The sequence below is a fragment of the Amphiura filiformis genome, chromosome 18 (assembly GCF_039555335.1).
Source record: "Amphiura filiformis chromosome 18, Afil_fr2py, whole genome shotgun sequence".
Taxonomy (NCBI): Eukaryota; Metazoa; Echinodermata; class Ophiuroidea; order Amphilepidida; family Amphiuridae; genus Amphiura; species Amphiura filiformis.
The window spans coordinates 44,854,452-44,867,495 of record NC_092645.1 but is presented as its reverse complement, the minus strand read 5'-3'; the positions used below and the strand labels follow the sequence as shown (position 1 = coordinate 44,867,495).

The 13,044-nt window shown below is 37.3% G+C and overlaps 1 protein-coding gene across 1 annotated transcript in view; it reads right to left on the bottom strand.

Annotated features, from left to right (window-relative positions):
* The window catches only part of LOC140139181 (WD repeat-containing protein 47-like), a 47,829-nt gene that overhangs the window by 21,826 nt on the left and 12,959 nt on the right, over nt 1-13,044 (bottom strand). Inside the window, exons 2-5 of the mRNA XM_072160961.1 lie at nt 7,832-8,197; nt 5,662-6,628; nt 2,465-2,506; nt 276-493 (exon numbers count right to left, since the gene is read on the bottom strand). Coding sequence (XP_072017062.1) covers nt 276-493; nt 2,465-2,506; nt 5,662-6,628; nt 7,832-8,094 — 1,490 coding nt within the window. The 5' untranslated portion in view covers nt 8,095-8,197. The remainder of the gene's footprint in view (nt 1-275; nt 494-2,464; nt 2,507-5,661; nt 6,629-7,831; nt 8,198-13,044) is intronic.

Sequence of the window (13,044 nt, the reverse complement as noted above, 5' to 3'; positions counted from 1 at the left end):
ATGAGCAAATAAGGAAATGATGCCAAATAATGAATAATGAAATGTGACCTCGTCCCCTTTTCAAGATCTCCAAGAGGAAACTATGAATTCATTGCCGATGGCCTTATTTCAATTCCAAATTTGCCGCCATTTTGGCCTCCATGGACCAGATCATGTCACATATTGTTTTGAAAACTTAAAACCATCACACAAAAGAAAATCATATCACTTCAAACAAATAATTAAAAAATCCACACAATTGAATACACACCAGCACCTGTCCATGCATCACTTACCTGACCCGGGGTAACCTCACAGCTTCAGGAGGAGTAACATTGGGTCCCACAGGGTTCCGTCTTTGGTCCTGTTGCATCTGATCTGCGTCCATGAGTTGTTGTTGCAGTATTTGTCTCTGTTTTTCTTGTTGTTCTATCTCCCTGGCAACTCGTTCTCGAGAGGCTCTGAATTCTTGATACATGTCGGCAGATGAGTTCCTTACATCTGCTAGGGTGGTCTGTGCAGCATTGGGAGAAAGCAAATTGTTTGTAACATTGTATAATTATCTTTACTTTTTGTCTATAAGGGTTAGGGTACTCTTGGTTAGGGTTACAGGTATGGAAATTAGAATGGAATTAGGGCTATAATTATGACTAGGGAACTTCTCACACACAAAACAGGCTGCAAAATGACAGAAGGCACTGAAGCCCTAGCAGTTGCCTTGATGCCCTATTAATTGCTGCTTTTCTTTAACATGTAATAGCCTTGTAAAATAGATGTGCCCTTTCAAAATTGCCTTTCAAAATGGGTGCCCTTCAGAATCCTTATTTTGCAGCCTGACACAAAATATCAATTACCTGGCTACTTGATCTTTTTCTACCCGTCCTACATAATCTACATTGTAATTATAACCGTAAGTGGGTCCAAAAAACATTAAGTAAAAATTCAAATTGTGGCCATGGGGTGGTTTTTAATTTGATACTTACAATATCTATCAAATCTTAACTTGAAATTTGAAACATACAAAAGAAAAGTGAATAAAATGAATAAGCTTTCATTCCACAAAATAAATTGAAATTGATGTTATGGACATGCAAGTCATGCTTGAAGAGATTTTCATATCAAGCAGGTTCTATGGAAGTGTAAACTTTATAGTTTAAAAAGTGCTAGTGAGAATTGGAAACCTACAAATGTTGTGCCAATAAACTGAGAGTATGGGGTTTCAAAAGTTTGGTCCCCATGCAGGCCAGACATTGGGCAATTCCAGTTGAAATTCATACACCTATGGAAGACATGACTATAATCTCCCACACAGGGGGTGTAGATCTCAAATGGAGTCACCCATTCAGGAACATTGGGTGCTCAGAACTTTCTCTCAATACTAAATGTACCATCATGCATTCTGTGTATATGAGAATAATCTAAAACCAGAAACGTCACGGTTTTCGACGCAAGGCGTCGAATGGGATGCCTCCACCATGGGGCGATTTAAATGTGTACAAATCCATTTTTAGTAATTTGACCTCAGATGACCCCTGGGTGACCCCGGATGATTCCAAAATGACATGCCAAAAATTTGGCTCTAAATGTTGACTGCACCCACCAAGTTTCATGCCCATATGACCAATTTTAGTAATTTGACCTTAGATGACTCTGGGTGACCCCGGATGACCCCGAAATGACCTTCCAAAAATTTGGCTCTAAATGTTGACTGCACCCACCAAGTTTCATGCCCATACGACCAATTTTTATTAATTTGACCTTAGATGACCCCTGGGTGACCCCGGATGACCCCAAAATGACCTTCCAAAAAATTGACTCTAAATTTTGACTGTACCCACCAAGTTTCATGCCCATAAGACAATATTTAGTAATTTGACCTTAGATGACCCCTAGGTGACCCCAAAATGACCTCCCGAAAAATTTGGCTCTAAATGTTGAATGTACCCACCAAGTTTCATACCCATACAGCAGTTTTTAGTAATTTGACCTCAAATGACCTTTGACCTCGGTATATGACCTCGAACCCCACCCAAAAAAAAGTAGCCAGAGTTTTTGACCATGACCCACCTATCCTGAAAATTTAAAGTCAATCCGCCCATCCATGCCCGAGATACAGCATCCGGACGGACGGACGGACAGACGGAAGCTCGGAAACTCAGACATTACAAAAACAGTATGCCTCGCGGTGGAGGCATAAAAATGTCAATACCAATGAGATTCTAGAAACACAGGGTCACATTTTTAACCATTCATTAATTCATGCTGCCCCACTGAACAATTCAATGTGTTTGCAATCTTCACAAATTCACATTTAACATAATAATTTTGAATTTTACCCAATACAAAATCCACAATGCTGTGCAAGATTTCATGAACACTTTGAATGCATACATGCAAACATATTGAACTAGTTTACAATGTAATTTTTATGTTTTCACATTCCAAAAAAAGATGATTTTAAGCATTTTTTTTAATGAAATCAAACCTGATATGCACTTCTTGATGGATATGGATATGAGCCAAAATACTGCAAAGAAAAATGTGTACATCTCAGTAGGTCTTCAGTTACAGGAGGTACGTATATAGTGACACGATCAAGGGAAATGTCGCTAATATTGATTTTGAGATATCAGCAAAGAAAGTGTTGAAATTCTTTTGTTTTTTGTTGTTTTCAGCGACTGATCAATTGATGTAACTTCGCAACGAAAAGTCGTATCAAGACAGGGTTTTCAGTTTCTGAAAGGTCTAAATGTCCTCTTTAGAAAAATATGTAAAACTCATTTTCGACCAGGGTCGACATGTGACTCATTCCCCTTGATCATGTCACATATATACAAAGTCACCGAAACTGTCAGACTCTGAAGAACCACGGTTCATAATTTGGCACGCTATTGAATCGGGTTTAGGGTCAGGGATTGGGATTAAGATTTATGGTTAGAATTTAAGGTTATGACTAAGGATAAGGGTTAGGTTAGAATTATGGATTAGGGTTAGGTTAGATTAGGGATTAGGATTAGGGATTAGGTTAGGATTATGATTTAGGGTTAGGATTTATGGTTAGGATTACAGCTAAGGGTTAGGTTTGGATTAGGGATTAAGGTAAGACTAAGAATTAGTATTTTTAACCCTAAAAATAGCATACATTGTACTAGAGACATTCTGAGACTGATGATTTTTGAATTATTTTATACTATCACTAGTATGCTGCTATACTTTGTACTAGAACCATGGTTCTTCCCTGAAATTTTGTCATATTTTATAGCCAATATACTAATGATACATACAGGCGGGATTTGTTAAAGTTTCAAAATAATATTTTGCCATTGATCTTTAATCTCCAAAAATAAAACAATGAATAACAAATACATGTACAAGCATGTTATAATTAAAGATAGTACATTGCATGTTTTAAAGCAGCAAATAAAAACACTTATATTATATATTATTGGTGGTACTAAAATCCTAGATAAAATAGCCTAATGTACATTCATGTATAAATCTTTGATACAAATCATGCAAATGATAAAAATGGAGGAGTATTGAACTTCGCTGGCACTGGCAGTACTGTTTTTCGCTACTTTACATTCTGTCAGTCAACCTTCGCTCTGGACTCTTATCAACCTCTGCTTGTTGTAAAAGTAACATTCACAGCACAAGCTTTAATATTACCGTCCCGGGATTGTGCTTCACAAATGCTGCCCCAATGTTATGGAACACCTTACCACTTGCTGTCAAGAAATTCTGCCACATTCATATCATTTATTAACCAAACAAAAACTCTTCCCGAATGATTAATTGGGCTATGCCAGTTGAAATTTATACTCCCCCTGTGGAAGATTTTGGAAGTATCTTCCACAGGGGGAGTATGCTTTTCAAATATAATTGGGCAGAGTTAACCATTTTGAAACCTATACTCCCCCTGTATTATGGCTTTACCTATATTTCAAATGGAAGTTACCCAATTTGTCTATTCTAATCAAAACTGAAACTCACTCTGCAGAATAGCCCATTCATGCTCCACATTTGCTTCTTTTGTTGTTTATTGTATTAAAGGTCCGTAACCCGATCGACAGCATCATCCCCGATTTTTTCATTGTTGATGAGGTTTTAATATCACATAATAGATACTATTTTTCTCATTACGATCCTCAAATTTGACGCTCCAAGTCGATGTATTTCGGAGAAATCATGAATCACAGCGGTTTTTACAGGTTACCAGTTTGTAAACAATGGTAAATACTTTGGATTTCTGGGAGGAATTATGAGCGAAATATCAGTCTCCGCAACAGCTACTTTGGTTTCAGCACATATACACATTCTGTGAAAAAGCGAACCACACTTAACTGCTGAGGAGACGGTGCGCCGTATATAGTTATGAAAACGGCATCAGTAAGCGTGGTGTGCTAAATGGCTCAATTGGCTAGCGCGTTTGTTTTTACCCGAGAGGTACCCGGTTCAAAACCCGGTCTCGGAAGGTTTTTTTTCCTCTCCATTTTACCCAAACTTTTTTATATTCATTTGAAATGTACATATTGCAAGGGGAAATATATTTTGTTTCCTTTTTTCTGAAACGGTACGAAAAAAAAAACATTTTCCGTTCAATACGGGCCGGGCATTGTACAGCATGTCAGCATTCGTCATTGCCTGCCCAGAATGCAATTCACGTATACCAAGGTATTGGATTGCAAATTTGGCTATTTATTCACATTTACGCTGAAAATGCTCTCGTTTTTCACAAAGCAGCATAAAGGAGGCGATATTTGATATTATTATGTAATTTTAAAGACAATCCATATCCAAAACCAATAGGGTTACCCCCCTTTAATTGTTTATTTGTGACACGATCTGGTCCATGGGGGGCCAAAGGAGGCATTTTTGCAAATTGAGTTACTGTAATTTTTACATCATATATGTACATACATTAGGCTATCATTTACTGTCATTTTCTTATGTATTTTATTGTTTTTTTACTCCACATTTTTACCTTTATCTCAGTTTCAAATTTGCCGCCTTTGGCCCCCATGGACCAGATTGTGTCACATTTGTAATATTATGTAGTGTAATTGAAGTTTACGGCTGCATATTCTTTTGTGTAAAGTGCAATGGTTGTGACTTTCATGTAACAAAAACACTCTAAAAAGCCACTTTTGTTGTTGTGACAGAATATGCCTGCTTCTCAGATCGATCATAGCATATATTTTAGTTGAAAATACTGCATAGCATTTGTTTGTCAACCTTTGACACAATTGAAAACAACATTAGTACCAACTGCATGCATGCAAACCACACAACACATCTGTGAAGAGTTGCCATTTAAGTTTCAATGCCAAGCCAGGGCAATTAGGCTATGACAAGAACTTTCATTTAGCTCAGATAAAGCCCCCAATTTCCACAAATTGGGTGCATTTTAGCAGCAAAATGCTTGAAATCACCCAATTGGGTAGAAAATTCAGTTGGCCAACTTCATCTACATTGTAGCAGCAATAATCATCACGGATCACTACTGAAGGCAAAATCCCTCTATATATAAAGGACTCTGAAAGCAAACCATAAATTAATCAACATTATGATCGCACAAGTAACCCAATTTGGGCAAGCAGCAAACAGGATTTTTTAGCCCAATTTGGCGGCTAAACTGTCTTTTTATATTACATATAAGCACAGCCATGCATGTGACCTTACCTGAGGTGGTGACTGTACTTGTTGCCTTGGCGACTGCTGCGTCTGTTGCCGTGGCGACTGGTACTCTTCTCCATAGATTGGTTGTTGCACTGGCTGTTGTGGGGATGTCCTCTCTCCATCTTCCGAAAGCGTCGGCAAAGATGTGTTAGGGGACATACCGCTTGGAAGGTGAAAATTGGCGAAGGAGCGTGACAGAAAGTTAGCGTCCACTCCTGGGCTATCATCCTTTTTCTTAATACCTTGATTCGACAATATTGCCTCTAGGGTAGGGTTCAAAGACTGCGATAGCGCTCTTGCACCAGAAGACCAAGGACGCCCTCTATAAAGTGTAGGTGTACCTGGCGAGGGCGACATACGCTGCTTGCTGCTTGGCGTCGGTGTCATAGGAGTCATGATCTGTTCCGACCAAGACGTGCTCGGCTTGACGATTTTCTTCACCGACAAATCCAAACTTTTCTGTTCAAACGGACAATTGAATGTTCCCAATGGAATGCTCTGTAACCACGACAACAAGCTCAAATCGGCATCGTCGGCATCCGACCCCGTCAGCATACCCCTTAAGCTGAGCTTTGAGTCGTGAATGTCTTTGGCTGTCGCCTGTTGCTGGCAATAGTCCACACAAGCTTCAAACATCATCCCCTTCAATACCAACTGAACTAATCTATCCTTGCTAGCTGTGTGATCAGTTTCGTTCAGGTTCTTATCAATCGGCAAAAAGATGCAAACAAGGGGATAGATATCGTTAAAACACTGAACTCTTGCACTGGATGGGCTCCAATCTTTATACGTAGCATGATCTGAAAGACGAGGAAGTGTGAGCAGCAGGCAAAGACCGCTATAGTCTTCCTTCGATGGACAGTACGGCTCCAGTTCGTTGAGACATGCGACTACTTCATCGATGGAGAACTCTATCTGGAGGTGGGCCAGGTCTTCGGTTTTCATGCATAGCATTTCTAAAAATTTATGTCTGAAATAAAAATTCAATGTGGTAGATTAGAGTTAGTTCATATTTGCAAGTTTAACTACATGTATGTTGTGATCAAACGCATAATCGTCTGATTTTGTGAAATCCAATTATGATAAATGTTGGGATCCAATTGTGTTAGGATCAATCCATACCAAATCAAGGAGGGCTCCAACCTGACCCCCTCAGATTTGCTTTATACTTTACTCAAATTTTACCTGTAGAAATATTAAAAACTGCAAGTTTGAGGTCTGTTGCTCTTTCTGTGGCAGCCATTTAAACTTGAAAGGGGGGCTAAATTTGGATCCAAAAGTTGCCCTTTAAATAAATTTTATCTTTGGGAGCCTGTACCTTCCTTATAAGGAGAGAGATGGAGAGAGGTCTAAAACCTTGTATACACACTAATTGCATACCCAATTTGTCAAAAAGTAAAAACATGTCCGTAATTGCGCATCGTGTCACAGGGTCATTAAATATGCGAAAATTTGTTAATGTTTTGTAAACTGGCAAGTTTACCTCTCCTAAATTCACATTTCTTGTCAGATTAATTGTTTCTGCAGTATGCTAAATATCTAGGACAAATACATGTACAATGCATATCCAAAAAATTGAGGACACAAGTCATTTACATTTTGAGATACATTTTGTAGGTTGTATTGCAAAGGGTCAATTAGCACCAAGAATGGGCTGTTCCAGTTGAAATCCATATCCCCCCTATGGAAGACATGACCTTAATCTCCCATACAGGGGGTGTAGATTTCAAATGGAGTCACTCATTCAGTTAACCCCAATATAATAGAAATTCACACTCCTTGTGTGGAAGATTAAGGACATGTCTTCCATATGGGGCGTACACTTCAGTTTTCAACTGGAATGTAAGCTCCACTCACTCCAAGTCTTACTTTACTCCATTTACACAGAGAGGATATCTTGCCCTTTGCTGCAACATGATGTATCTCCTAATTACCGCAAATGTCAATTAATCTGTGCAGGTTCCCTTTGAATTCATGTTGAGAACAGACTGCCTAAACATGGGTCGATAGTCAAGAAATAAACATATTTTGCAAGATGTGGATGTGATCTGTTCTTTGAGGTACTTTTTGTCACTATCGACCCATGTTGCACTTGACAACAAATCAGTACATAACTGAAATGGAAGAAATGCATTGTGGGAAGTGTACAATATCTTCTCTGACATTTACATACCTTAGGATTAGATATCTAAATTTCTTAGCGTCAAAACTTTCAATACTCTCTAGCGGCTGAATAAACTCCAGTACATCGTCCCACTGACCATCCAGGATAAGCTGTCGTAAAAACAGCGCATCTTCAGAGTACAAGCCGTTCACGCATCCGCTTTCTCGTTCCACCGCTCGCATGGACATGAAGAGAGATCGTCCCTCTAGGAAGTCTAGGACGAGCTTGAGGACGTCCTGCTCACGGACTGTGATTGACATGGAAGGAGGCATTGTTAGAGATGATCACCCTTGTACGGTGATGTAGCGGCAGTGATGATGATGGTGATGACCCTGTGGTTTTGTAACAACTGTATTTCTACGACAGATGGGTTTCCTGTAAAGAATAGAATGATTATATCACTGTGAAAAAGAAGGTCATTGTATTGGACAAGACAGGACAAACCACCTTGTTTTAAAGCTCCCCTGAAAATGGTGGATTAGCTTTGTTATCCTGGCAATAAGATTAGCAAAACAAGGCACAAAACAAGTACTTATTCCACCCAAAGTAGCAAAACAAGAGAGGGTTGTTTGATTTAAATCACTTGATTTTTTTTTACATCACTGATTTCAATCAACTTTTTCATTTTTTTACCATTTTTGATAAATGTAAGTTAATTTCATTCTTAAATTGATTGTTTTACTTCATTCCTAATGTTTCTACAACTTTTGGATACAATTAAAATACCTCTAATATGTCACTTTATCTAAATTGCTAAAAATCCATCTTCAAGGTGCGAATTCAACAGGTTTTTCCCACGATTTTGGCCAAATTCTTTTTGCGCATACATTGTATGTCTAGCATTCCACTGGTCTCTTTTGAATTTATTATGGGGTATACTGTAGCAGTTCTTGGAATAAAAAAATATATATAAAAATCAATTTAAATCAAAAATATATGATTTAAATCAAAAAAATTTCACACATTTGTGATCAGGTTCTAAAATACCACGTGAATATTATGTGGCAAAATCTAACATTTTGTATTTGATTTGGAAGGTTTACGAAAAACAAGATTTTCAAGTTTTTACACAAATTTTGCAAGAAATTTGCATGGGAGAATTAAAAGCAAGCACGATTGAAACCAGAATCTTAGAAAAAGCTTTCCTATCCAAAAAAAGTCAGATATCACTCTTCTGCCCAATTTCATTATTTCAGTGAAGTTTAAACACCATCTTTTACAACATAGACTTGTGGCGCAATATACAATGTACATGTATATCATGACTTGAGTCATGTCACAGTCCTGTCTTGTGCAAATTAGAGTTGGGCGACTCTCGCTTTTTTCCTAGTCGACTAGTCGGCAGCAAATAGTCACAACTACGACTATAGTCGCGACTATCTGTGATATAAAATTGGATCAATTCAGCCCATATTTATTGGTCGAGCTATGAGTTTTAAAATATTAGGCGAGGCGTGAGTCGAGTCCAATATTTTAAAACTCATAGCGATTCAATAAATATTAGCGTAAAGCATCAATTTTATTATTATTATGTGATGGATCCAATATTTTCACACACTTCGATTCATCAAAACATAATACTGGTCATTATTATGTTTTGATGGATCCAAGTTGTGATAATATTGGATCCAAAACATAATAATGATAAAATTGGATGCTTTACGCCCAATATTTATTGGTCTCGCTATGAGTTGTAAAATATTGGACTCGACTACGTCTCGTCCAATATTTTAAAACTCATAGCTCGACCAATAAATATGGGCTCAACCTATCCAATTTTATATCAAAATTGGACTGAAAAATTTGGTGAAAGATTGGTTCAAATTTACGATAACAAGTCAACAACACCAATTTAATGATGATTTATGGACTTTATGATTATTTGTTGGTTAGTGTTACTATTGGTAAGACTATGATTAACGTTTTTATCATATTTTTGCAGTTTATTATTATATGTTACTAATGTTAGTATTTTAACATGATTTTTAACATAAAAATATAGTTGTGTTAGTCGACTTTTGGTTTTCAATAGTCTTAGTCGCGACTACCAGTAATTTGCGACTAACGACTACTGGTGACTTAGTCACCCAAACCTACATGTAGTGGAAATTTCAGTGCAGTTTAAACACTGTCTTCTACAACAGATAGTAAAGTACAATATCACAACAAGAAAGAAACTGGGCCAGAACAGAAAAAATACAAGTAACTTTCCATAATCGACTTTAAATCCATATCTGCCTGACTCATCCTATCTACTTTCAATGAAGTTTGCTAATAAATTCATCTAAAAAAATCTACAGTGCTAAAACATTTGTACAAAAAGAATAGCTGTGAAAACAGCTGAGCTAATCAACACCCGACATATACCTCCTTGATTTACATGAACCCAAAATTCAAGTCCAAAAACAACAGATAATTTCTGAGAGCAACTTCAGTCAAACGCAGCTTCACTCCATGAATACATGAAATCAACAGCTCCAAAATTTATGCAGAATTTTGCGTTACCACGCATTGCGTAAAGATGCAAGGAGTTTTTTTTGGGGGGGAATTTGATGTTTTGTTCATGCATTTGCTTTATCTAGACTAGCGGCACATGATTGGTCGAGACTCAAGAGCCAGGCATAAAACAACATTCAGCACGGGTGATTTCCGTGAAGATTTCAGTACCGACAAGACATTTTTGTTATTAAATACTACACCCTGCCCAATTTTGTGCCTATTTTTGCATTTTTCTCAAAAATTATAGCGCATTGGTGACAAGTAAGATATGTATATTATTGGGGCAAGTTTATTTATTTATTACTGGAAAATTTGTTTCAGCACAGACAACAGTTGTGGAGTTACAGTCAAAAATGAGGGAAAACCAATATTTGATCAATAAATCAATAAAAGTTGCTGAATTTTCAGTGCAGTAGTTGTAGTCCTTGCCCCTATAATATACATATCTTACTTGTCACCTATGCGCTATAATTTTTGAGAAAAATGCAAAAATAGGCACAAAATTGGCCAGGGGTGTAGTACCCCCTTAATTAGATGAAATACATTTCACTTAATAACGTTGTGAAATATATGAGCTGGCTAGGCATAATCGTGTTTATGCCCCCTTGGGCTTGGCTCCGCCAGGCAGTAATCAATCATTTCAGAGCAATCTTAACCAGGCTGGAATTATGGAAACTTTTGGGCCTCATAACTATCTAATTATTGGTCTAAAGTATATAAAAGTATGTATACATTTTGAGAATGGCAAAGACTTGATAAATTCAAAAATGCTAATTTCTGGGGAAAATCCTATTACAAGGACCTTACACTCTGGATAACGTATAACACCGTTACCGTACATGGAACTGTTGAAGGAATATCACAGTCAAGAATAGGATCCCTCATAGTCTCCCCAAACCAGGGCTCGAATTAACCGAAGGCCACCGAGGCCATGTGGCCTTCGGTGCCCTTAGACTTGGCATTGATGCCTCAGAACTGCTTCAAGTTTCAAAGCATTCTTCAGCACTAAATGGACTTGGTGCCTTTGCAAAGGATTTGTTGATGGCCTTGAAATGGGTGCCCTTCAAAATTCCTATTTCGAGACCTGCCCCAAACATCAAAACACCAAAAGCGTTGCACATACTAACTTACAACTGCCTTTTATCATATTACGCACACTAAGGTTTGTCAACTTGCCTAGAATAGAAAGGTCAAATTTTGCCAAATTTAATCTCTGTGCAATCCTATGCAAGTCCCACATCACATCGCAATCTGCGATTGTTTTTTTTTCTATTCTGATGTTTAGCTGGTTCCCACAAGCGTCATACACATGACACACACAGCTAAAATGATTGACCCGGAATCTGGGTAATTCGTAGTGCATCAACTGAAATCTGTAATCTCAGTTTGTAATACAATGATATTAGGGTTGTAAAATTCCCAGGAATTTTCGGAGTGGAAAGTTTCCACTGGCAATTTTGGGAATTAACAGGAACAGGAATTTTCGGAATTTTCAGGAATTTTCATTCAAATCTAAAAATCATAGTTTAAACAGGGGAATCACTGTGTAGATTCGGGTATTGGAGTAATTTATAAGAGCATACAATCATAATTAAGAACTTCAAGAATGATCAATTACGGTACCATTTTTATCAAAGAAAACAACAAGCATGACCAAATCTTACTTACTGTGTTATATTTTTGTTCTGTAAAACATCTTACACTAGCTAGTACAATGAGTTTTGAAACAATAACCATAAACTCTGAAGGAATAATCATTATCTTAAATCTTATTACATAAAGACTTAGATTATTTTAGCACTATCAACATTTTTGTTAAAGTGATCTTGAATAATAATTTTAAACTCTCATTCTGTGCTACATGTAGCTCATAAGATGTGAACTACAAAGATCTTGCATGAGTTAATGCACAGGAGTTAATGTCGTCTGTTCAGTATACGCAATTTTTTTGCGTTTGGTTGGACTTTTGAAAATTAAAATACAAATAATCACCAATTATTTTTCATCATCACCAATTATGTTTCGATGCCAAAACATAAATTATACAGCATTCATATTCAACAGGGTTGGCGCGATTTAAATCTTAAATTGCGATTTAAATCAAATGATTTTTTTTAATCATTGATTTAAGGGGGTACTACACCCCTGCCCAATTTTGTGCCTATCTTTGCCTTTTTCTCAACAATTATAGCGCATTGGTGACAAGTAAGATATGTATATTACAGGGGCAAGGACTACAACTATTGCACTGGAAATTTTATTTCAACACCGACAACAGTTGTGGAGTTACAGTCAAAAATGAGGGAAAACCAATATTTTATCAATAAATCAATAACTACTTGCCTTGAGTTGCTGAATTTTCAGTGCAGTAGTTGTAATCCTTGCCCCTATAATTTACATGTACACTAAGCCAAAAAAGAAACTTATAATTTTTCACAAGGTCATATCTTAATCCTGTCTATCAAAATTAACCAAAATTACACACAGGATTGCCTCAATACTCTACTCTAAACACATGTCACTAACTATGCAGTTGTCCAACTGACACAACAGCAAAATGCACTGACATGCAACACATTCCTGGGCCACATTCACAGCGTAACATATTTATTTGGCTGGGTTACAATTACTCGCCTGTGAAAGTGATCCCGGAAGCTGTTAAGTGTCAGTGCATTTTACTGTTGTGTCAGTTGGACAACTGCTTGGTTACTGACATGTGTTTA